This window comes from Ruditapes philippinarum, unplaced genomic scaffold, assembly GCF_026571515.1.
Source record: "Ruditapes philippinarum isolate M1 unplaced genomic scaffold, ASM2657151v2 ctg1554_1_1_1_1, whole genome shotgun sequence".
Taxonomy (NCBI): Eukaryota; Metazoa; Mollusca; class Bivalvia; order Venerida; family Veneridae; genus Ruditapes; species Ruditapes philippinarum.
This window is the reverse complement of record NW_026867169.1, coordinates 7,107-35,059: the sequence shown is the minus strand read 5'-3', so window position 1 is coordinate 35,059 and position 27,953 is coordinate 7,107. Positions and strand designations below refer to the sequence as shown.

General features: G+C 34.5%; 1 protein-coding gene across 1 annotated transcript; it reads right to left on the bottom strand.

The window, feature by feature from the left end:
• Nucleotides 1-119: 119 nt before the first annotated feature.
• On the bottom strand, nucleotides 120-27,953 carry LOC132735135 (uncharacterized). The gene is made up of 4 exons (XM_060722036.1): nucleotides 27,450-27,953; nucleotides 11,003-11,059; nucleotides 7,653-7,847; nucleotides 120-3,614 (listed from the first exon to the last, which is right to left on the bottom strand). The coding sequence occupies exons 1-4, from the start codon at nucleotides 27,693-27,695 to the stop codon at nucleotides 642-644; spliced, it is 3,471 nt and encodes a 1,156-aa protein (XP_060578019.1). The 5' UTR covers nucleotides 27,696-27,953; the 3' UTR covers nucleotides 120-641.

The window sequence follows — 27,953 nt, the reverse complement described above, 5'->3', positions numbered from 1 at the left end:
ATCGAAAAAAACATTGTAAATATGTTTGGTGTTAAACAAGTTTTCCTAATAATGTTATAAAGTGTTAAACTTTTAAAGTTTTAGAGAAAATTTATTGTTTATTATTATTTATTATTTGTTTTCCCATAGAAGGCCAAAACATTGCATCCTTTGCGTGACTGAGAGTTTCATTGACTCCCATGTGACCTATATGTACAACATTTTTGTGTTAACTATAAAATACAATGGATTCTGTAGGATTTGAATAAAGTTATGGGTTTACTCTAGAATTTAGCACTGGTGAATAGATTTTTCGCTTATCAAAAAATCTGGGGGGTGGGGGCGGAACTTTCTTAGGGGAGGGGCATTTAATAAGAATTTTACGATAATTACTATAATATTTAACAAAATATCAGCACTATGAACTTTTAAAAGCAATAAGCACTCAGTACTTTAACATTTTTCATAAATGTGACATAAAAAAATATATAATTAAGTTATATATTAACACAACCAATGACTTTCAAAAATTGTGAGTATCAATAAAAAAAAATTGAAGAATTAATTAACATTCAGGATCTAAGGTAAATATTTCTTCCCTAGCACATGTATATATCTATCTATAGTCTATACATCTATTGATATAATTATGAAAATCTCGTTTACACGCCTGTTTCTTCATATTCTTCATTTTCTTCACTAGAGGCATGCTCAATCCCATCAGGCAACTGTCTTCCTAAACCCTGATTGGCTATTTCAGTCACATGACCTGAAAACTCCCCCTGATTGGCTGATAATGGAACTATTTGATTTGATGATGTGGAAAAGTCAGGTATTCCTACATTTTTTCCTGGAAGTGACATTTTCATATATCCAGAATCCTCGTTCACAAAGTTAGGTTCTGCTTCATTGGGTCCTTCATTTTCACTAACCACGTCAAAGTCTGAAATTTCTTGGTAATTATCATGATTTTGTGGAGGGTACCCCCTCTTCATATTTTCACTTCCAACTTCAGTAACTTTATTAAAATTCACATCAGATTTTAACCTAGTTTCCAAAACTTTTGCTTCCTCGTTCATAAACACATCGTCTTCCAAGATATCAGCAGGAGCTACATCATAGTCATTTAACTTGATTCTCGGAATTTTTCTCATATTTTCCGCGTGAACATTTTCAACACTATCAGATATCTGTTTATTTGCGTTAATATTATCGCTATCAGCATAATCCATATGCTGCGTATTGACCTGAACACTTGAAATTGGATAATGAGATCTATTCACTTTTTTGGGACTTTTTGATTTGGATTTTGGTGTCAACTGTGCGGCACTAGTCATACCCTGCGTATTAACCGAGTACGACGTATAGCCACCATTGGTTGTGGATTTCTGTACTAACTGTTCCGGAACACTGTCTGGAGTATCGTAAACATCTTCATAGTCGTTATACTGGGCATCGGGAGCGATCTGTCCGTGAAAAGTTGGATTATACGAATACTGAAGACCACTATTAGCATTCCCATATATATTTCCGGAAACGTTTCTCTCAACAGGAACGTTTTGTTCAATTTCACTACCTGAGTTTCCATACACATTTTCGGGAATATTTCTTTGTGCAAGGCTCCTCCTTTCTCTGCTAGATGCTTCGTCACTGACTTGGCTCGTATATTTATTATCGCGACTAACTTTACCAATTTGTGTATAGTAGTCCTCTGGCACTATGCACTGCTTAACTTTACTTTTAGCCGGGCTACTGTATATAATTTCTTGATTTTGACTTCGTACCTGCCGCTGAAAGTTATCACTTAACGTAATTTCAGCATTTTCATAAATTTTAGCACCATATGAAAATTGCTGAGTATTTGCAATGTTTATACTGTCAGTATTGTGCCTTCCAGCAGTTTCATGTTCCGTAAGAACTCTTCTCTTTGGGAGGCTGTAGACATCGTCCGGATTCGATGATAACGATGATGTGACCGATGTACTACACGATGACACATGTTCCTTGTACGACGGTGGACCGGAATATGGCGGAAGATTTTCTACGGGAAAATACTTTTCATGCTTCATCATAAAATTTGTTTTTTCTCGATTCTGATTCAACTGTGGCTGAACCATTTTTCCGGAATTATTTTCTTCGTTCATAGATTCTTTTAATATGAATGTTTTTGCATTTAAACTAAAATTTTCTCTTATGGCAATGTCAGCACAGTCTTTTCTTGTTTTACGTTTTGGCGTGGTATCAATTTTTTCCGAAATTCTATCATTTGATATCGAAGGGCTCCTTGATTTGCTATTCCTATCAACAATGTGAAATGCAGAGGTTCCTCTTTGAACAGGTTGTGGAGGTAACTGCTGTTCCGCGATTTTCTTGCGGGAAACTGGTTGCGGAGGAAGTTGATTGTGCGTTCCACGTCTCAAAGGTTGCGGGGGGAGAAAATGCGTCTGCACAGATGCGCGAGTTTTTGGTTTATTTGATGGATTATTCAGCATACTGTCAGAGTATGTGACAAAATGTACATTATCTGCGGAACTATTTTGAAACTGTTTATGAATGTATGGTTGATAACCCTCCCCTGTTTTCGGTCCTGCTTTGTGTATCTGTTGGGACAACAAGTAACTTTCAGATCCAACACCAGATCCCTGCGTGTAAACAAAATGACCTTTACTTGGTCCAGTAACCGCGTCCAAATTTCTTTCACTCGATTCTGAAGTTCTCCGAGAACTACTTTCACTATTAACTGTATTTACACCACCCTGAGATTGAACATTCCAGCCGTAATTCTGAGTGTACGTATTAAAATTGCCCTGGTCCCTGTTTCTTTGGTTCGCTCTTCGAGGCTGTGGTGTATGTGAACGTACTTTCTGAGGTATAATCGGTCTCTGCGATACAGGTTGTGGGGTTATTGCCCGTCTTGGACCAGTTTGTGTATTACTTGGACCATTCGATTGCTGTTCCCTGGTTTCTTGCAGATATCGCATCTGCAGGTTCAGAATGAGCAGAAGTTGGTCCGTATCTAACGTGTGTACAGTTGCAGCTCTTTTACCTTTCCTTCGATGCTCTTTTAACTTTCCCTTACTTTTTCCAGAACTCGGTACAGAGTCGAAGTTGACCGCACCTTCCCTACTTCCGTTTCCCGAAGAATCTAACGAGTCACATGACTTACTCAAACGTTTTGATGCCGAGAAACTATACCGTCTGCTTGCACCTATTTCACGATCAGGTGTCTTTGACAATCTCTGCCGAATGTTTAACTCCCTGTCTGGAGTTTTATTTATTTTGTATCTATTCGCTAAACTCTCTTTAGCTAAATCATTTAGTCCCGGAGTTTTTGACCTCTGACCTTGAACATTTTGACCTTGAACAAGTGGCTGTGGAGACAAGCTCCTTGAAGCAACTGGTCCCACTTGGTTACCCGTTGTGGATGAAACACTTTGTGACACACTCAATGAAGAACCGTCCCTGGAAGCACCCTGAGATGGCGTGCTATTTTTAGTAACAAGTATACTATTTTTAGCAACACCTGATTGACCTCTAGGCAAGGTCGCGACCACTGTTGCTATGTCTGGTTCACTATCAGAGTGATCTTGGGAAGAACTTCCACTTACAGTGTAAACCTCCTCATATGATTCATCCTGAAAATAGATAATGAAAAATATAACTTTATATCATCATTATTAATTTTAATAGTGTCCTTGGGTCATCTGTACATACTGTATTTCATTCCAATTTATGGATTTATTTGGTGTAAAAACTTGAAAATGATCATTGTGTTTTTGTTTTTGTTTGGTGCACTGAAACAATTTAGGTAACATGGTAACAGAAATGATGATTTTGGCTGACAACACCAGGGGTCAAAACCAACCCACCTGCTGGAGCTAAGAGATGCATAGACTCCAGTAATTCAAACCCATTTAGTTGCCTTTTACAATCACGCAGAGATGAACGGTGGCTGCAATTCTGATGCCTTAACTCTAAGAGGCAACCCCTCAGCTACAACGGGTATGATCATTGTGTAAATGGTAAAATCCTTAACATATTCATGATCTACATGTGGTGGCAACAAACACATGGTGGTCAAAACAACCACCTTGTGAATGAATCATAGACATAGGTAATAAATCATTATTGACTTTTAACTACTTCAGAGATAAAACAGTTTCATTCTGAGTTAAATTCTTAAAGAAACGCCTCACTATAATGGTATATCAGTATGTGTAAATGGGAAAAAAATTATTCTTAACCGTGGGTTGCAAAAATTAATATGAAAGAAAATCTGAACCCAATGATCAAACACAAAGAAAGTGATTTCAATATGCTTTCAAAGTTTGCTGACATTTAAAAAGTTTTACTTGGGTTAAACCCTTTACAGAAGGCGATCTTTATTTCTTAAAAACAAACTTTACAAGGGAAAAAGATTTTTTAACCTTCATAATATACGGTGACTAGGGTGCTAGGGTTAAACCTTATGCGGACTTTCTTTCCTTAAACAAGACGTTTAACACCTTTGGTCTTTCGCATTTAATTGTTATAAGTGTTAAATGTTCGAGTTACTTTTCTCTATTCACTTACCCTAACTTGTTAATTTGTATTATCTACCCTTAGCACAATAAGGATGTGATATATCACAGTTAGAAACACGACCATACACAGCCAAAAACTGTTTAATCTTCTTCGTCTAGACCAGTACCGACCGCTCCTAAACGTACTTGTGATTCAAAAATAGATAAACGTATTGACAGAATAATTGATACACAGTATGTAATGAAATGATAGATTATGATGCATCAGTGAAATTAGAGCAATATTTCATAAGATATATATAATGTATATAAATATAAGTTAACAAGAGCGTGCTTGAATACTATCAGCTCAAAATCATACATTATTACTTAGTGTCAAGTGTCTATTCTAGGAGGGGGGATGGGGGATTCACCCCTATTTTTCAGAATTCCCCCCTATTTTTCCAGAGGCAGGGGGAGAATTTTACATAGAGAAAGAAGGGAAAAAATCAACAAATGTAATAAATTCTCACTTTTCGAAAAAAATCCCCCCTGTTTTTCAAATCCTAGAATAGACACTGTTTGTGTCTTCTAAAATATTTTTTTTTTCCTTTAAGAATAAAACACAAAAATTTAGAATAAATCATCACCTTAATGCAGAAACAGTTTAACTACACAAGATGATGAAATCTCAACACACTATGTCATTTAAATTATCAAGGCATCTGTTTTTTCTATTCAAGCCAAATACTTAAAATTTGTTCTCTCTTGAAAGACATTATGAATTTTCTTTCTGTTTTGTAACATTTTGTAAACATCATTTTCACTAGCTTTAATATAATCTTATTCAAGAAAATTTTAACCACATGATTTTTCTTTTATTTCAAATTCAACGTTACACCAACACAGTATAGGTCAATCTTCATATGACAACTTTCAAGCTTTAAGTTTAATGGAGGAAGACCTCATGTGCTCTTCCGTGCATTATTTTCGGCACCTGAGTTAAGAACCACATAATATTGTCCTGTAAGCTAGACAAATAACTTTTTTTTCCTGACCTTTTCCACTTAATAGTAAATAACTGCTATTATTATGTAAATTTATAATATCTATATTACAAGTACCATACCTTTTGAAAATTACATATAACAGATAAAATATATCCAGCACATACTGTCAACAAATATCATATTAGTAATTTTTTCTTAAATAAATGAAACAAAAACCACAATTAAACAATCATAGGTACCCAAATAAAGCACTGTAAAACAATCAAGGTAATTATATACAGGGAGTCTATCATACAGCAGTAAAATGCAGGTAGTTAATTGGATTACGTTGAAGCTGAATCAATTACCGTAGTTATTCAATTAAACATAATGCACCAGTTTGCTCATATTTTGTTGCCTGTTAATACCGTATGTATTTTGTTGTTGTTTTTTTTATTGGATTTTACGTTGCACCAACACATTATAGGTCATATGGAGACTTTCCAGCTTTACTCAGGTAAAGGAAGACCTCATGTACCCCTCTGTGTTATTTCAGGCAATTAAGGACATACAAGTAGAACCATTGATGTTCCGTAAGCTTGATGGATAGCTTCCTCACATGAAAGATTCCAAAGACACTTGCATAGTGAAGTATGTAATTTATTCTAAGCTTGATGGCCACAACAGATGCTGACCGTGTGACCAGTCAGTCAGCGTAAAAGAAAAAAAAATATACTATAAATCATAATAGAATCATCTGTCATACTTGATAGGATCAGAAATGTTTGAAGACATTCAGTTGCATTAATTAATTTATGGGAATTACAATGTACCTACTTAACATTGAAATAATGTACAGGCAAACATATTGGTGATATCTAAATACATGACTGTAAGTAAAGTGAAGCTTACAACACTGTAAAACAAAATAAAGGGTCAAATTCTATTTTGCCAGATAGAAAGTTATTTTCTTGACCAAAATACCTTAAAGATACCTACATTTATATAAAAATCTTACAAAACATTTCAAGAACAACATGGCATATAAAAATTATAGATTATTGGAAACAACATCCAATCCCATTTCAGCAACAGTGCATTATTGCAATGGTGCATTATTTAGAGTAACTACGGTAAAATGGAAACGATTACAACATCTGTCTATAACTAAAGGAACTATTGTTGTAAATAATACATTAGAAAAAGTTTTCCTATAAGGCAATCAATACCTGCAAATAGATGTGTAAAATGTCAAATTAATTTTCTTTTTTTCCTCCTTGTTTTGTTGGGATTTGTTTGTTGTTGTTATTGTTTTGCTGTTGTTGTTTTTTCTTGTTGTTGGTGTTTTTTTTTTTTTTTTTGCATTTTTTTGTCCTTTATCTTTTCTTTCTATTTTTTGTTAAGGCTGGGTTTTTTGTTGTTGTTTGGTCTTATTCATAGTAAATTCAACACTTATTAAAATAGTGTGTAGTGGACAAACAAAAAAATAACACATTGCAAACTGCACTTACATTTCATGTAAATTATCATGAAGAGGTCAAAATATGCAAAATTAGCCGTAACTGTGTTAGTCATGAAGTAGATTCTGGTGGTATATACTGCAAAATCAGTCATTAATAGAACATACATGTAGCATGACCATGTAACTTATAACTTGAGGCTCGAATCTTTTTCCTTTTCTTAAAATCTCAGTACATTTTTAAAATGATTTTTCTTAAGTTTGACCAATGTGAAATATTTTGGCTGATCTGGAGGCATGCAGCTTTAGTGATTGGTTGGGTTTCACACTGACACAGTATAAATCATATGGGGACTCCAGCTTTATTGGTGGAGAAAGACCTCAGGTGCCCTTCCTTGCATTATTTCAGATACAAACACACACTCGAGTAGTACCACCAACGTTCCATAAGCTAGCTGGATAGCGTCTTCACATGAAAGAATACAAAGTACCAGTCAGGCTTCACACCCATAGCTGTTAGGAGCAAGTGGTTTGAAGTAAACAACCGTAACCACTTAGTAACAGACGGCTATGCAGCTTTACTGACAAAATTAATCACATAACTTATATCTGAGCTGAGCACAAACATTTTTTGTGTCTAAATTAAACAGTCATGAACCTTTAAACAGTAGAGGTTAAACGGAGTACTTTGATGAATGATTGAAAAGAAAACCAAAATTATAACAAACCTTTTTCAGAATATTGCAAACTCAGCATGTCTCTCTTGTATGGTGACAGACACTGGCATAATCTTTGCGATAGGTAATAGCGGCATGTCCTAAATGTTTGAAGCGGCTGAAGCACGTGGGTGCACGTGAGAACAGCTGTTATACCGCAGAGGAACCCCGTGGCTACACAGATAATCACCGACACAAACACCTGAAAATTCAACAATTAAAATACTTTATTACCCCATACTTCATATCTGTACAATAATCTTTATGGATAAACAAATATATCAAAATTCCGCATAAATTTTACATGGGGAATAAAACTCTTGTTTAGTGGAAATACAAAGCCGAAATAATCTTCAAATGAAAGAATTCCTTGCATTCAGTTATGCAAATGAGTCATGCAACAAAACGTTTGCTATGTAAAATGATGATTTTACAAATTCTGCTAATTTCTTATGTCTTATCTACTTATGATGAGAAATTAATAAAAAATTCTATTCAAGGGAAGTCACTCCAGATTTACTGAGACAATAATTTTAATAGGTTGTGTCCCTTTACCATATTTATAGCAGATAATGACTCAGTCAGAAATATGCTTGATCAAGTGACCTTCAACCTTTTTGAACTGAAAGTGATTAGTCTTACTAGGCTTGATATTTGTAATTTGATATTGAAATCCCCTTAATTTTTAAAATGGACTGTTCTATTTTCAAAGCTGGGTAAAATCCATCACAGAAATTAAGTATACTAAGGGTGAGAAAAAAATCATAATTAAGTAGACAAAATACTGTTTTTACATAACAATTCTGTTAATGCGGGTGCTTTTTTATCACAAAAATTGCATTTGATTAATATAAGTCTTCGTATTGTACATTGTCAACTTATGAAAGACTGATAAAAGAAAAATAAATTTTTTGACTGCCAAGAAAAATCAAAGCACAGAAGGCGCTGAACTTGTTTGGGTCTCAGAATGTCAGAAAGGTGAAGGTTGTGAGATTATAAACCAATTTGTTTTTGTATTTGTTTTTGTATAGTGCCACCAGTGCTTTCCAGCGTTTTAATTGTAGTTAATTGGCTTTAAGACTAATTGCAACACTGATATTTAATTCAATGTTTATTTGATTTAAACAATATGAAAAAAAAAAGTTTTGCCTTCCTTGATTTGAACTCCAGACCCCTCGGCCACGGTGAAGTTATATGTAAAAGGCCTGAAGAAAACCATATTATTCTAAATTAGGGTTTGTAACCCTTATAATATTTCGACGCTAACTGTTGTTTAACACAGACGTTTATAATCATGGAGCTTATTATAAGCATGTATATCTATAAAGGGTAAAACAATATTAGAAATCTTCGACCATTCGGGAATTATTTGGCTTGAAAATTAATGTGCCTGTCATTTGACCATCTTTACGCAGTGATCTCCCCTGAATTTTTTCGGTGTAAGTGTACATAAGGGAAGTAACAGCGTAAAAAAGCGGCCTACTTTCGGCATTTGCAATTAACAGCATCAGACTCTGAAATTTCGCTACCATTATTTGTTTGGTCTGACGACCCAAACAAATAAAAATACTTAGTGGATATAAACTGTAAATATTATGATTTTAAACATTTAAACATGTGGAGGTCTGTATTTCTCAGAATAGATGAAATGGCATACCTTTAAATGCCACAGTCATTCGACATGACAAAAATGAAAATTAAAAGGTCCTTTAACAAAATGATGCGAGAGCTATTTTTTGAGTATGTGATCTATTTTTTTTTTTTAACATTGCACTTCATAAGAAGCAACATAATTAATACAAACTAGCTTAATTCACATTCATACATAATATTATATATTTGTACATTTAATATATTCATACATTTGTATTATTCATTATTTAAATTTTCTTCCATACAAATTTTTCAACTGATATCATCAGGGATTTTATTCACATGCTCCCTCAATGTTGACAAAAAAGATCTATTCTAAACATGGGGAGAAATTTTTTTTTTTGAGAAAGCCGTTAATCTTTTTCCTAAATTACCACTTTTAAATGCGATTTAATTAAACCTTTATCAAGCCCGATTCTGTTGCCATAGCAACCAACGTTAAACCGCAAAGCTATGACAAAAGTGGATGCTCAAGATTTGTCAAGACTTATTGTTGCCGTTCTAAAATTCATTAAAAAATGCCCTGGTCGGCTTAATAGCTTATTCAAAAGTGTATGGGTACATTTTCTTTTTCTTCACAAATATATACCCTACTAGAATTTAGAATTATGCGTTTTAAATTAGAGGTTTCTAGCAATCTGTTGCATTAATGCTAAGTCACAATAACTTGAATTTATATTTAAAACTAACTATTCTACACATCTTAAAGTTCATGATATTGTATTTATTATAATTAATACCAAAAAAAAATTGGTGACAGAATATTAATAATACATCTTGGGTTTTTTGTTACACATTTCTAATAAACTAGAGTTTAAAGTGATTTAAATATACCCGCAATTAAAATTGCCTTCTTGCAGGAAAGAGTTAACTTTTAGACACCATCTATAGTTTCACAATTTTAAGATGGAAAGGGGCCATTACTCTGTCAAACATTGAGATTACTTATTGATAAGTCAAATTTAACCTGTAAATGTATGTCATGATAAAAATTTAAATCAATTTGCCTTGCATGGTGTATCCATCAATCTGTTATTTCATGAGGTTTCTTAATTTAATACCATACCGGTACACCATGAAATGGTCCAGGTCGATCAACAAACAAACCAACCAACAACCTAAGTTTATATACGGTATTTATTTTAGTTGGAATTTGTGACACATTCTCAAATCCATGTTCCTGGAACCAACCAGTACTAAGCATTTAGTTTGAAGTTTCTTGCTTAAGGAAACAAAAGCTTGCCCTTGACAAGGGTTGAATCCAAGCGGCTTGCGGTCCTTAAACAGTGAGACCCATTAACCACTTCGCTAATCCGCCACTTAAAACCAACAATAATTAAAATTTCCTGTCTTTATCAAGTTTATTTGTTTGATTGATTTTACCCCGCAGGACACAGTAAAGGTCATAATGGCTACATTCCAGCTTTATTGGTGGCGGAAGACCTCAGGTGGACTTCCGTGCATTAATTCAGGCATGAACAGGTACCTGACCAACGTCTTGTAAGCCTAAGCTAGATAGCTTCCTCATATGATAGAGTCCAAAGTCCCTGTCGGGATTATGCTTCTAAACTTGTTTAACTTTGTATGGTATATGGTATAATTCAATATCATAGAAACTTATTGTTAGTGAATCTGATTTCTTTTCACTATAAGCACCAAATTTTGAAGGTCGGTCTTTGCTGTAATGAAATCCGTTTAACTTACCAATGCTTTTAATCTTTTCCAAAACAAGGTAGAAACGCCAATTCCCGCTAATATAACCTGAAAATATACAAATTCTCAAATGTTTCATATTGTCTTTAATGGAAATGATAATAGATATAATAACTAATTATAAATGTAATCATTAATTGAAAATGTAACAAAATGTTATTAATTATAAATGTGATAATTAACTGTAATTGTAATAATTAATTGTAAATGTAATAATTAATTGTGTTTTGCAGCAATTATCTGCATCAATGAAACAGAAGCAGGTCGACTGGCACACAGCAGGTTCTGATCATATTAACTATATAGTGTTGTAAGGGTTAAAATTTAAGTCAAATATCAGCCGTCATGTGGTAATAAAATGCAAAGGTAACAAAAGGTCTCTCTTTACTGGAAGGTAGGAAAAAGACAGTAGTTGAATATTTTGACATAGGTGTAAATAATTAGAGTACCTGAGAAATCATTAACAAAGTAATATTGAAGAAAAAGATCACAATGAACAACAACTGAGGTATAGAGGAAGTAACAACAAGGATTTCAAAGGGAGTACAAAGGAACAGGACTCAAAGTCAGACAACAGGTGTTAGAAGGTGTTTGAAGAAAATTTTAGAGGATTCAATGACTTTGGCTATCCATCCCCCCCCACCCCCACACACACACCCTAGTTTTCCATTCAGGAAGCAAAATATAAATATATACATGTGTGTATATAACCATTTACCAGTAATAATTATTTTCCTAATAAGGATAATTTCACAAATTTCAACCAAATCTTGTACATTTTCTTACTAAAAACTATATACATTATTATGTAAATAACATATATTATGGTAATTTCTATAGCGTGCCGGTACAGTAAATCAGTCGCCATCAAACCAAACTTTTATACAGTTACCATTTAGTTATTATATTTAATGGGAAATATATTGTACAGTAAAAACGATTAACAGCACAAGCGACAAGCGTGTCTAGCACGCGTATAGAAAATGTTTACCAAATATAACACTATCTATAGTTTGTCACAAAAGTTAGCTACCATAAAATATACAGCAATTTTTATCTTATGTACGATTAACCTCCATCCATGGGAAATATAATGTACTGGATCACAGATTGCTGTGCATATTTCCGGCCCTTTGGCCTTTAAAATATTTCTCCTTTTTCGGTCCTATATTGGCTTAAAAATATTTCTCTTATATAATGTATCTGCGTTTATAATTATACTCTTGTATTATCCAAGAATTAGTGTACGCAGGGTCTTCATTTTTTCTGAGGCAACAGAATGATGTGCCAACAAAAACAACCATTTAGCCAAGGATGACTAGGGGGATATTTTAATCTACAGGCCCAAATACAAACCATCCTGAGTGTACGCCCTGAGTCTCTATGAATATAATGTAAATTAACCATGATCTGCTGAGTTCTAAAAGTATACCAGATTGCACAAATGCCTTAAAAATATACTAGATTGGACAAATACCTTAAAAGTATACCAGACTGGACGTCCAAATGCCTTAAAAGTATACCAGACTGGACAAATACCTTAAAAGTTGCCACACTGGACCAAATGCCTTAAAAGTATACCAGATTGGACAAATACCTTAAAAGTATACCAAACTGGACCAAATGCCTTGAAAGTATACCAGACTGGACAAATACCTTGAAAGTATACCAGACTGGACCAAATGCCTTAAAAGTATACCAGACTGGAGAAATGCCTTAAAAGTATACCAGACTGGACAAAAACAAAGTATACCAGACTGGACAAATACCTTGAAAGTATACCAGACTGGACCAAATGCCTTAAAAGTATACCAGACTGGAGAAATGCCTTAAAAGTATACCAGACTGGACAAAAACAAAGTATACCAGACTGGACAAATGTCATAAAAGTATACCAGACTGGACAAATACCTTAAAAGTATACCAGACTAGACCAAATGCCTTAAAAGTATACTAGACTGGACAAATGCCTTAAAAGTATACCAGACTGGACAAATGCCTTAAAAGTATACCAGACTGGACAAATGTCTTAAAAGTATACCAGACTGGACCAAATACCTTAAAAGTATACTAGACTGGACAAATACCTTAAAAGTATACCAGACTGGACCAAATACCTTAAAAGTATACTAGACTGGACAAATGCCTTAAAAGTATACCTGACTGGACAAATACCTTAAATGTATACTAGATTAGACAAATACCTTAAATGTATACCAGACTGGACAAATACCTTAAAAGTATACCAGACTGGACCAAATACCTTAAAAGTATACCAGACTGGAGAAATGCCTTAAAAGTATACCAGACTGGACAAATGCCTTAAAAGTATACCAGACTGGACCAAATACCTTAAAAGTATACCAGACTGGACAAATGCCTTAAAAGTATACCTGACTGGACCAAATACCTTAAAAATATACCAGACTGGACCAAATACCTTAAAAGTATACCAGACTGGACAAATGCCTTAAAAGTATACCAGACTGGACAAATGCTTTAAAAGTATACCAGAGTGGACAAATGCCTTAAAAGCATACCAGACTGGACAAATGCCTTAAAAGTATACCAGAGTGGACAAATGCCTTAAAAGTATACCAGACTGGACATTAAATGCCTAAGAAGTATACATTAGACTCAGGACAAATGGCTAAAAGGTATACTAGACTGGGCAAGTACCTGCTTACCAGTATTAAATAGAAGTAAATACCTGATTTAACAAATGATTTAAAGTGTTTAAATTGGACAATTTGCTTAAAACAATAATTTATTATTATTTGTACATGCATATGACTGCATTACAGATGTCCCATGGAAGTTAAATATTCATCTACAAGCTACCATTCTTTTTACGTTCAGTATATAAGGAATAGGTATCACAAAAAAAGTCAAACATTTTGGCTAGTAAGTGAAGCATGCATTAATAAAAAAAAATCTGTTGCTAAAGATGAGATAAAATTTCATCTTCCCCGTGATTCAAATAATTTTACCAAAGTCGTACTTATGTTATAAAAAGGTGTACTACCAAATAAACAGTGAGATAATGCCCATCACTGGCACGAGATAGGAAATTTTGGGGGGAAACTGGAAATCTTGGATTAATGGGTTAAGGACTGAGAATGTGGATTAATATTTTCTGTTGTATTTTTATTTCAATATTTTTTTCTTTGTGTTTTTTGAAGAGATGAAGGGATGGGGTGAGAGCAGTTTGTTGTTGTTGTATTCCTTCTAGGCACCCGTTAGTGACAGTTTGATTTTGGCTTGACTGACTTCCAAAATGTAATGTCTTTCCTTTTTTATCTATATAATGTGACTTCCAATGTGAGAGATTTTGCAGTCTCTGACTTCCAAATTTTAGTACTAAATGGAAGCCCTCTTTCTTTATAACCATCAGTTATTTTCAAATTTTTATTTCTTGAAATATTTTGGCTCATCTTGTTTAAGATAAATTTATTAAGTGTAATAAGGGATAAATATAGTAACAATCAGGTCTGCCCCCAATTAGTAGAAGATCCAGTCCAGAATTACACAAATTTAGCACCATAATTAAGGTACATAACAAACTGGTAAAAAAGGATGAATGCAAAGAAATCAAATGACAACACCGGATTAATATGGATAATATTTCAATTAAGATTTACCAATTTCAAACCCATCTGGTTCTTCATCATGTAATTAAAGATTTAAAAGCATAAAACACTTTTTGTACATGACACAAACTTTTATAAACATCGTAAACATTTTACTTATAACTATGGTAAAACATTTTACTTATAACTATGGTAGAGTGCCTTTAATTTACTGCTTGGTCACATGACTAGTGTCATCGACAGGTGCAATTCGACAAAAGGCAAAAATATTTTCGGGTTATTTACATCTAAAGTAAAAGGTAATTGCCTAAAATGGTTCAGTGAAGAAATTATCATCACAATAACAGTATGGCCACTTTGAGAGGAAGAAAAAAAACGAAAGAAAAGAATGAGTTTAACAATATGTAGAACAAAAAATCTTGACAACTTTATATTATGTTTAACTTTTATGTAACTTTGATATCAAAGGATAAAAACTTGGTGTGTTTTTGTCTCCACGTTATCTTTTAAATGTCATCTACTAATCTATTTACATCATACCAAGATGTCATTGTTCAAGTTATACAAATATTACATAACTTTTTTTGGGCGATAGCTTGAATCTGTAATCAAAAGGTTTACAGTGTAATACACAAACCATTGATAGCAAAATAAGACATTGTAAGATGTACATGTACTATTACTACACATCTTAAGGGCTGATTTGTGGCTGAAATTTGGCCCTATAATTCCCCTCTCAAAAAATGTATACAAACCCCTTCCCCCTCCATCATCCACCAGTTCAAATAAAATAACCTTTGTTTTATATTATAATAATAAAAAATTTTAATTATCATCTTCAGAAAAAGAATTTTAAACTAAAATTCAGCCCAAACTGTATGTTTCTACTCAGGAAAGCAGGTTTTTTTTGCAATTAAACAACAGGATCGAACCATTAAAATTAAATCCCTCAAATCTTCCTAATTTATGAAAAATGTTGAAATTTCCCAATATTATCTTGAAAAAAAATCTATGCTTTTAAAATTTTCCCAATTTTCTTATGATTCACCTGATGCTTAAAAATTCCCAATTCAAAAGAATTATCAGAGTTACAACAGTGGCGGCATGATTTTAACAATAACGGCAAACACTGGTCATAAAATAACAGAAGACTAATATATTCTAAACAAATAAGTGCTTATAAAATTTAATATTATATAATAAAAATTTATTTGAGATTAATGATATTATGTACAGTATTAACAGTTACATTGTACTGTTGTACAAAGCTATATCTTTTGGACAGAAAATCACAAATTCATTGCATCAAAATACAAGAATATCAAAGACTGCGAGTAACATTACAGGGACTATAAGTCTTATAAGTAAAGATTTATTCCCAGGGCATTAATTACTGATATATAATATAATGTTTATATTACTATTTACACATACTGATAAATTCTAATTGACAAATCTCACAAGGCTTTATCTTTGTTATTTAATATATATTAATAAACCGTATATCCGATATTATCGCAATATTTACTGTCCAATTAAATAATTAAAGCATCGATAACGCATTGTTTCATCAACAATCTGTTAAATTTTTACAAAAGCTCCAGTTTTATCATCCGATCTTAAAATCGGCTTAAATAGAAAATTAAGCGAGCATCATGAAATCAGATATTGTCACGTTTTTTCGACTGTCGGAAGTTAACATCGGCGGAATACAATGGAACACGTCCCTGCGGTAATTGTGTCTATTGTTCGCCTTTTGTAGTCCCGTTTAAATGGGTGACAGGGCAGGGATTTTAAGATTAAATGCCCGAGTCACAAACAAAATACATGTAATGTCGGCCTGAAGATTTGTAAGGATTAAATTTATAACATTTCAGAACGACAGTTGACAAGATATATTTAAACTAAAACGAAATGTTTTCTTATGTTAAGGAAAAAAGTACAATTCATATACTGTTGGTTTTGTTAGTGAATAACATAATATCATATGAAGATAAAATGAAGTTAAAGTTTTTGTTTCTACAAATAAAAGGCTTGAAATACGGCATCACAATGCACAATGCATTATAAAATATCACCCTGACTTCATACTTTAATATATAACTCTACAATAAATCTTTTGTTTACAGATTCCAATATTAAAAAAAAACTAAATATACAAACAACTTCAAACATTATATTTTCTTAAATGTTTGGCTTGAAACATTAGAGTGTAATATTATACTTCCAAAACAATACGAAACAGAAAACAATAACACTGGTAAATGTAACTAAATAATTTCTATAAATGCACTTCAAAAACAAAATTAAACAAAACAAACAATTTATTGTTTACAATAACGCCTAGACCACGTTTTTTCAGTAAACACCACAGCTTATCTCAATTCCGCCACAGCAAATCGTAAATCGGAAAGAAAAAACAGTTATTATTATGATTCATAGCATAAAACTTTCTTCGGCATAAAAACCTTTCAGAGTTCAGATTTCAATCAAATCTCGAAAAAAGCTGCGCTGAGAAACCACTGGCAGACTTTTTCTCACAGAATTTTGATAGGAACTCTTACCCCTCGCACGTCTTTCTAGGTATAATTCTCTCTCTCGCTCAGTAGCGAAGTTCTCTCTCGGAAATCAATTTAATTTTTTGCATTGCTGTAAGCTTTATTTAAATGAATTTAAAAATAAATGATGCTGTTTAAAGTGGAGAGGACTCTGTTTCATTAAATTTTGTCAGAACTTCCGATTTTGATTTCCTTTGTATAAATTCACCATTTTGATCAAATGTACGTAAGTTTAACACAAGCTGATCCCGAGAAAACTCTGGTCAGGCTTAAAGTTATAGGTTAAATAAATAAACGGGTGCTTTTTTTCAGGGTTGTTAATCATTAGGAGGTGTACACTTGGAAATCACTGTCCAGTCCCAGTACTTCTATGTATTTACACAACCAAATTTGACCACCTCAAAATTAAAACAGACCAACTCAGTTTTTAATGAAAACCTTGCTTCTATGTCAACCCAGTTACCCTGTGTATAAAATTTCTGTAATTATTTATAAATAATTATATACTTCACCCTTACCCCACTTTGAATAAGGAACAGTTCAATAGGAGTTTTAACATATTAAATACATGTACATGAACTTCTCCATCTTTGGAAATGAACAAAACCAGTCATAACATTTTTAAGGAAAAGTTTCAAATATGTACTGATCGACTGAATTAGCAAACAGTGCAGACCATGATCAGCCGGCACGTAAGTCTTTGGTAAAAGCCCTTCAATGTCAAGGTCATAATGAAAATGGAAAACTGTCCAACTGAGCCTAAATTCAGGCACAAAAATGATGCAGGCCGCCAGAATTAAACTGGCTCAAAATGAATGATGGACTGGTTCAAAATGAATGGTGGACTGGTTCAAAATAAATGGCAGACTTGTACAAAATAAATGGCAGACTGGTTCAAAATAAATGGCAGACTGGTTCAAAATGAATGGCAGACTGGTTTAAAATGAATGGCGGACAGGTTCATAATGTATGGCGGGCAGGTTCAAAGTGAATGGCAGACTGGTTATAAGTGAATGGCTGACCGGTTCAAAATGGATGGCGGACCGGTTCAAAATGAATGGTGGACTGGTTCAAAATGAATGGCGGACCAGTTCAAAATTAATAGCAGACTGGTTATAAGTGAATGGCTGACCGGTTCAAAATGGATGGCGGACCGGTTGCAAATGAATGGCGGACTGGTTCAAAATGAATGGCTGACCGGTTCAAAATGAATGGCGGACTGGTTCAAAATAAATGGCAGACTTGTACAAAATAAATGGCAGACTGGTTCAAAATAAATGGCGGACCGGTTCAAAATGGATGGCGGACCGGTTGCAAATGAATGGCGGACTGGTTCAAAATGAATGGCTGACTGGTTCAAAATGAATGGCGGACTGGTTCAAAATGAATAGCGGACCAGTTCAAAATGAATGGCGGACTAGTTTGAAATGAATGGCAGACTGGTTCAAAATGAATGGCGACCCGGTTTAAAATGAATGGTTGACTGGTTCAAAATGAATAGCGGACCGGTTCAAAGTGAATGGCAGACTGGTTCAAAATGAATGGCGACCCGGTTTAAAATGAATGGTTGACTGGTTCAAAATGAATAGCGGACCGGTTCAAAGTGAATGGCAGACTGGTTCAAAATGAATGGCGACCCGGTTTAAAATGAATGGCTGACTGGTTCAAATTGAATGGCAGACTGGTTCAAAATGAATGGCGAACCGGTTCAAAATGAATGGCGAACCGGTTCAAAATGAATGGCAGGCTGGTTCAAAGTGAATGGCGGACCTGTTCAAAATGAATGGCAGACTGGTTCAAAATGAATGGCGACCCAGTTTAAAATGAATGGCTGACTGGTTCAAATTGAATGGCAGACTGGTTCAAAATGAATGTCGAACCGGTTCAAAATGAATGGCGAACCGGTTCAAAATGAATGGCAGGCTGGTTCAAAGTGAATGGCGGACCTGTTCAAAATGAATGGCTGACTGGTTCAAAATGAATGGCGGACTGGTTCAAAATGAATAGCGGACCAGTTCAAAATGAATGGCGGACTGGTTTGAAATGAATGGCAGACTGGTTCAAAATGAATGGCGACCCGGTTTAAAATGAATGGCTGACTGGTTCAAATTGAATGGCAGACTGGTTCAAAATGAATGGCGGACCTGTTCAAAATGAATGGCAAACCGGTTCAAAATGAATGGCGAACCGGTTTAAAATGAATGGCTGACTGGTTCAAAATGAATGGCAGACTGGTTCAAAATGAATGGCGGCCTGGTTCAAAATGAATGGCGGCCTGGTTCAAATTGAATGGCGGACCGGTTCAAAATGAATGGCGGACCGGTTTAAAATGAATGGCTGACTGGTTCAAAATGAATGGCAGACTGGTTCAAAATGAATGGCGGCCTGGTTCAAATTGAATGGCGGACTGGTTCAAAATGAATGGCGGACTAAAAATGTTTAAAATGAATGGCTGACTGATTCCAATTGAATGACAGGCTGGTTCAAAATGAATGGCAGGCTGGTTCAAAATGAATGGCGGACTAAAAATGTTTAGAATGAATGGCGGACTGGTTCAAAATGAATGGCGGACTGGTTCATAGTGAATGGCGGACCGGTTCAAAATTAAAGGGGGACTGGTTCAAAATGAATGGCGGACTTGTTGAAAATGAATGGTGGTCTGGTTCAAAGTGAATGGCAGACCGGTTCAAAATGAATGACAGACTGATTCAAAATGAATGGCGCACAAAAATTTATTGAACACATCATTATCCGTCATTCTGACACTTCAATGTACAACATCATTATAATAGCACATTTAATAAATGTGCATTATTTTATCATAGAACCCAATATTTCGCAATCCCACTGCCAGCTTATGTCTATCAAATCAAACTTGCTTAAGTTTCTAATAGATTTAGCAATTAAAACAGTTTCTTCAAAAATGAAACAACTGTTCATTGTGGGAAATGTAAACTTAATTTTCTAACTGTCTAAAGGGTATAAAACATCTTACATCTGTCCTTGAAATAAATCCTGAAAAAATTGGAGGGAAACTGATTCGAGGGGCATTCAATATGGTTTCAATTATCCAGGGTTTTTTTTTGCACAACTGTACTTTTTACATCCAAAAAAGTAGGTTATTTCAAATACATGAAAATGGAGAAGGTTACAAGCCTTTGCCACCTGGTATAGAGCTAGTCACATGTGTACTTTCTGGCCAGGCTCTAAATCACCTTAGACTGGTGCATATTTAGACAAAATTAAGGTACTGACGGTTTATAAGCAAGCAGTGCAGACCATGATCAGACAGTCTAGCTTTGGCTACTCTGGTCATATTACTAGCAGCATATCTTCCAAGTCACTAAGTTACTTACAATTGCGGCATTTGAAATTGCAAATCCTCACCTTAGTACAGTAACGGGTTAACTCCTTATATAGTTTAATAGAAGTTAATGCATTACTGCCCCAAGGTGACTACTGGCTGATCATTTTTATATTTTATCTTCATATCCCCAAAATTGGTACTGGAGAGTTCCAAAAATGGAAACAGGACAAGTCTATTCAATAAATTCAGCAGGTTAAGGGTTGAAGACTGAAGATATAACAGCAAAGGATGAACTAGTATGCCATCATTTACAAAAAATGGATAGACAGACAGACAGACAGAATAAAAAATGGACAGACAGAATAACAGACAAACTGACAGACAAACAGACAGAATAACAAACTGTTAGACAGACAGACAGACCGAATAACAAAATGACAGACGAACAAACAGAATAACAAACTGACAGACAGACAAAATAACAAACTGACAGACAGACAAACAGACAGAATAACAAACTGTTAGACAGACAAACAGACAGAATAACAAACTGACAGACAAACAGACAGAATAACAAATTGACAGACAAACAGACAGAAAAACAGACAGAATAACAAACTGACAGACAAACAGACAGAATAACAAACTGACAGACAAACAGACAGAATAACAAACTGACAGACAGACAGAATAACAAACAGACAGAATAACAAACTGACAGACAGACAGACAGAATAACAAACTGACAGACAGACAAAGTAACAAACTGCCAGACAAACAAACAGACAGAATAACAAACTGTTAGACAGACAAACAGACAGAATAACAAACTGACAGACAAACAGACAGAATAACAAACTGACAGACAAACAGACAGAATAACAAACTGACAGACAAACAGACAGACTAACAAACTGACAGACAAACAGACAGAATAGTAACTGACAGACAGACAGAATAACAAACTGACAGACAAACAGACAGAATAACAAACTGACAAACAGACAGAATAACAAACTGACAGACAGACAGAATAACAAACTGACAAACAGACAGAATAACAAACTGACAAACAGACAGAATAACAAACTGACAGACAGACAAAGTAACAAACTGACACACAGACAGAATAACAAACTGTTAGACAGACAAACAGACAGAATAACAAACTGACAGACAAACAGACAGAATAACAAATTAACAGACAAACAGACAGAATAACAAACTGACAAACAGACAGAATAACAAACTGACAGACAGACAGAATAACAAACTGACAGACAGACAGAATAACAAACTGACAGACAGACAGAATAACAAACTGACAGACAAACAGACAGAATAACAAACTGACAGACAGACAGAATAACAAACTGACAGACAGACAGAATAACAAACTGACAGACAAACGGACAGAATAACAAATTAACAGACAGACAGAATAACAAAAAGACAGACAGACCAAACAAACATACAGGCAGAATAACAAACACACAGACAGACAGACGGGCAGACAGAATAATAAACACACAGACACACAGGCAAATAACAAACAGACTGACTGACAAAAAAGCAAACAAACAGACAGACAGAACATAAATAAACACAATTCCTTTCAACTAACTGATTAATGTGAGACAGACAAATACAGTCAACACAAGGACCGAATCCTGTATACATATGTACTACATATTAAACAATGATTATTGAGAAGGCAGCATTTTCTATAAAACGTACCTATAACAACTTTTGTAATGGCCCTTGCTTTTAAGAACTTGCAGTAGTTCTCTGATTAGAGAGCGTGGGAAAATAGTTGCTGAATTAGTCTTCAAGTAGGTTGGTGAGAAATAGCAGGCACTGATTGTTTAGCTAGTAGAGAAAGATGAGCTTTTTTGTGTGTGTGTGTGTGATTTTACCAAGTGGCTCATTCCAATACAGTTTTAAGCTGATTAGGAAGTCGGACTCATTTTTCAATTATCCCCGTTTCAATTTTTATATTGTTTTTTGTTGAACTTCAGGCCTTTTCCTAATAGTTTTGGGAAAAAGTACCTTGTCTTTAGTTTTAATTTGGGTACCTTGACCAGTTTTAATTGGGGTACCTTGACCAGTTTTAATTGGGATACCTTGACCAGTTTTAATTGGGGTACCTTGACCAGTTTTAATTGGGGTACCTTGACCAGTTTTAATTGGGGTACCTTGACCAGTTTTAATTGGGAACAAGATTGCATTTGAGAAAAATGCTATGCCACCGCATTAATACAGCACTGAATAGTAGTGTAGGAACAGATTTTTTTTTGTTTCTTTACAATTTTAAAGATTGTCATAAAGCATAGATCCCTGACCTATCTTATTCTTATTATCAGATTAGTGGTTAAATCTAATGTTAACTCAATAAAAGATCAGAGTAGAAATATATCAATGCACTCGAGTCTAGTGAATTTGGTGGTGAAGGTCATATTTCACATAGCCTTAATTTCATGACTACATCAAAAGGACAACACAGTAAGAAAATTGTCAAAATCTAGGTCAGCTGAAATCAAAGTTCACTTTACATCTTAATCTGTGCACAGGGTTCAAATGTCATAGCTGTACATCAAAGGACAAGAAAGTAGGTCACATCAACAAAATCTAGGTACATCTTGATACAGGTCCACCAAACAACATTTCAAGTCAAATATCTAAGCTGTAGCTTTCTCCCATTCAGAAAACATTTGTTTTATTTTCTGTTTTTACTATGTGTACATAATGAGAATCACTGCCCCCGGGCAGGGCCAATTTTGACACCAGGGGAAAAATTTGAACAACTTTAGTAGAGGACCTATAGATGATATTATATAGCAAACATCAAAGCTCTATCCCTTGTTCCTTCAGACAAAAATATTTTTTATTTTTTTACTATGTGTACATAGTGAAAATCAATGACCCCTGGGGGTGGGGCCAATTTTGACCCCAGGGCTATAATTTGTACAATCTTGCTAGAGGTTCACTACATAATGTTTCATGCAAAATATCTTAACTCTAATCTTTGTAAATTTAAAGAAGATGATTTTTTAAGTTTTTACTTTATACATATAAGGAAAACCTATGGCCCCCGGGGCGGGGCTAATTTTGACACTAGAGGCAAAATTTGAACAACTTTGGTAGAGTTCCTATAGATGATATCATTTAACAAATATTAAAGCTCTAAGCCTTGTACCTTCAAACAATAAGATTTTTTACTATATATATATTTAAAATCAATGACCCCTGGGACGGGGGCAATTTTAACACCAGGGCTATAATTCAAAAACAATATTGCTAGAAGTTCACTTCACAATGTTTCATGCAAAATATCTAACCTCTAGCATTTGTCAATTGCTAGAAGAATTTTTTTTAAAGTTTTTACTATATACATATAAGGAAAACCAATGACCCCCCGGGCGGGGCCGATTTTGACCCCAGGGCTATAATTTGAACAATCTTGGTAAGGGTCTACCAGACAATGCCTTATGCAAAATATCTAAGCTCTAGGCCTTTTGGGTCTTTACAAGAAGGTATTTTAAGTTTTTACTATATGTACATATAGTGAAAATCAATGACACTCGGGGCGGGGCCGATTTTGACCCCAGGGCTATAATTTGAACAATCTTGGTAAGGGTCTACCAGACAATGCCTTATGCAAAATATCTAAGCTCTAGGCCTTTTGGGTCTTTACAAGAAGGTATTCTAAGTTTTTACTATATGTACATATAGTGAAAATCAATGACCCCCGGGGCAGGGGCAATTTTGACCCTAGGGCTATAATTTGAACAATCTTGGTAGAGGTCTACCAGACAATGCCTTATGCAAAATATCTAAGCTCTAGGCCTTTTGGGTCTTTACAAGAAGGTATTTTAAGTTTTTACTATATGTACATATAGTGAAAATCAATGACCCCCGGGGCCGGGCCAATTTTGACCCCAGGGCTATAATTTGAACAATCTTGGTAGAGGTCTACCAGACAATGCCTTATGCAAAATATCTAAGCTCTAGACCTTTTCAGTCTTTACAAGAAGGTATTTTAAGTTTTTACTATATGTACATATAGTGAAAATCAATGACCCCCGGGGCGGGGCCAATTTTGACCCCAGGGCTATAATTTGAACAATCTTGGTAGAGGTCTACCAGACAATGCCTTATGCAAAATATCTAAGCTCTAGGCCTTTTGGATCTTTACAAGAAGATTTTTTAAATTTATTCTTTTAATTCCTTTTGGTTGCCATGGCAACCAGATTTCTGCATGGAATGAAATTCTTTGAACAACTTTGAAACCCCTTCACCCAAGGATCAATCCTGCCAAGTTTGGTTGAAATTGGACTAGTGGTTTTTCACAAGAAGATTTTTTAATTTCACTATATAATCTATATAACACACACACACACACGCAAACAAACACACACACACACATACACACAGGTGAATCGCTATATGCCACCGCATCGCAGATGCTGCGGTGGCATAAAAATATCTGATACCTTTTGTATCCCCATTTCAAATGTTATTGTGTAATTTTGTTTTTGTTGAAATTCAGGCCTTTTCCTAGCCACTTTGGGATAAAAGTACATTGCGCATTTTTGGAAATTTTGCACTGTACAATTGCTTAATTGAGAAAACATTTGGTACCTTTTGTATCCCCATTTCAAATTTATTTTGTTTTTGTTCCAGGATTTTTCCTAGCCGTTTTGGGATAAAAGTACCTTGCCTAGTTTGGGAAATTTTACGTGGTAAAATTGCTTGTTAAATTGGGAAAAATATTTGGTACCTTTGAAACCCCCTTCATGCTCTTAATTTTGGCATAGTATTTTGAAATATGCAAATATCATTCAAAGCATAAATTTGACAATGACATGTGTTTGACCTCCAGCAAACATGTCAGTTTTGTTATACGAAATTTTAGTTTGATTTGGCATTTTTGTTAAAACATTTGGAAAAAATAATTATATTTGCCACTGAGAAGGGGTCTGGTAATCTGAAATGCGGTGACACTGGTGTGTTCTTTGTTCATTTTTCTCAAGCTTATTTTAAAATTCTAAATTTTTTAATTATTTTTCTTGCATTGACCCCCACATCCTTAACATAGTGACCTCACTTAACTTCATGACTATAAACAATTAGCTTGTTTTATAATTCTATTTTTATTCTTGTAATGACCCACCCACACTCAACATTTTGACCTTACTTTACTTCAAGACATGTGAACAAACTTAAAATATAACTTTAATAAACGACTCATATAATTATCTAAATCTATATTTATAATTTAAATGTTAATTGAAATATCATCTATGTTAGAATTTATATATAAATAGATTGAAAAAAAGAAAATGTTCCCACGCAATTGTGTATCACTGACAAATAGAAAAACAGGAGTTATATAATAGAAGTATTAAATGAGAGAAAAATGAAACACTTCCTTATTTATAGTACTTCATCTATACAGATGCAATAAATGTTTATTTGTTTATATTAGTGCTGATAATGCGATGTTGAGTTGTGTTGAATTAGTAATATATTTCAAAAGATTGGCTATTATTTAATGGTCGGTGGTTTTGCTCGAGTGCCCTTTCGTGCCTGAAATAATTGCAGGGGAGAGGCACCGGAGGTTTCTTCCTTAACCACATTAAAGCTGGAACGTCACCATTTGACCTATGCTAGTTCTATGTTTGGTGCGACTTAAAACCCCAACCAAAAAATAAATGTCCGAAAATCCTCAGTAAAGTCTTTTCAAATTGATTTTTTTTATATAAAAGCCTAAGTTTTTTGTTTTCATTGAAGAATTAAAAATTCATATGGATACATGTGCATGTACTTGTAAGGCAAAATATTCTTAATGCCATGAATAATGATTTGTTTTTGTTTGTTTGTTTTTACGTTTTTACGTCACACCGACACAGTATAGGTCATTTGCGACGTTCCAGCTTTACTGGTGGAGGAAGACCCCTCAGGTGCCCCTCCGTGCATTATTTCAGGCATTGAATGAGCAACCTGAGTAGAACCACCGACGTTCCGTACGCTAGCTGGATAGCTTCCTGACATGAAAGAATCCAAAGTCAAAAGTCGGATTCGAACCCACAGCGGTGAGGGGCAAGTGGTTCCATGAATATGATAATATCACGTTTAATTTGTTGTGACTCAGATGTTTGTAAGGAGGTTTGGATAATCTTAATTAATCATCTTATTTTATAACACTTGATTTTTTTCTATATCTAAAAAGATTGAGTACAATGGAAAGATAACTACACTCAAGTGGTGATAATAACCCAAAGTGAACTTTTTTAAGTGTAGGATGAAGATGGCCTTTGATACCCTTTTGTCCTCTATTTAGATCAAGTGTTTAAAATTACCCTTAGTGTATTTGGGTAGCTTCTTGAAATGAAAGAATTCAATATGCCCGCGGGCTCTGGATCTGATTATCTCCCTTTAATAGTTAGTAGGAAAAGAAGAAAGAAGGTGCAAATTCTGCCTCCTACAGATTCAGGTATTAGTTCACCAAAACAGAAAAGAGAGCCCTGTGCCATGAAAGTTGTGACAGTTGCATTGTGACTTTTGAAAATTGTGAGTTTCAATTAAAACCATAACACTATAAACTAACATAAAATCCAAAAGTGAAAGTCCCCTTCTAATACTTTTCACCAGCGTAAGAGGGTGGTGAGTCTGGGGAGGGGTGAGTCTTAGTGTGTGTAAATGTGCAGGACCTCATACGTGAAATGAATTTAAAACTGCTGGAGAATACCAAAGTAAGTAACAAGTCAACATTCTTCATACTTTACCAACTGCTTAATTTGTTAAATTAGACTTGCCGTGTAAAGTAGGTACATGTAACAGTATAAAGTCGAGTCAGACTGTAAGAACGTGCTGCCGAGCACAACTTAAAACCTGTTGCAAAGGCATGATGGTTAACTGCCACTAAGCTTCCGAACAAAAATTTTTAATAAAGAATAATATAAACCTTAAAATATACTCACAAAACCGGACGTAATGTATAACGGCATGATCTCGGTGTACTGGTTGGAACTGGTCGATCCATTCACGTTCAGGTACAGTCCTAGAGACACGAGGCCGAGCACAATGAGGATCACACCCAGTATCAGAAAGATGAATATACGTCCTGCGCACATTTTACGACTATTACGACCCTTCACTGACGGTAACTTCCCACGTACATACGGATTTGTGAAGCCGGGATACGGGTAGCCATTAGACACTGCCATGTTGAAAGTTTGAGCCGTGTAGTCATTATTTCTTTAATATCCGTAAATGTATCTGAATCTAATTATAGAACTACTATTTATAGAACTAACTCATCTGTGAAAGAATTATTCCATGAATTTCTTTTGTACATATTACGTAATAAATTTATTTAACAGCCACACATTTCAAATGTTCATTGCATAAAATATTGATATAACTTAAATCAGGCTATCTCAAAAATAAATGTGTTTACATAAAATGTATATATTTGTATTTAA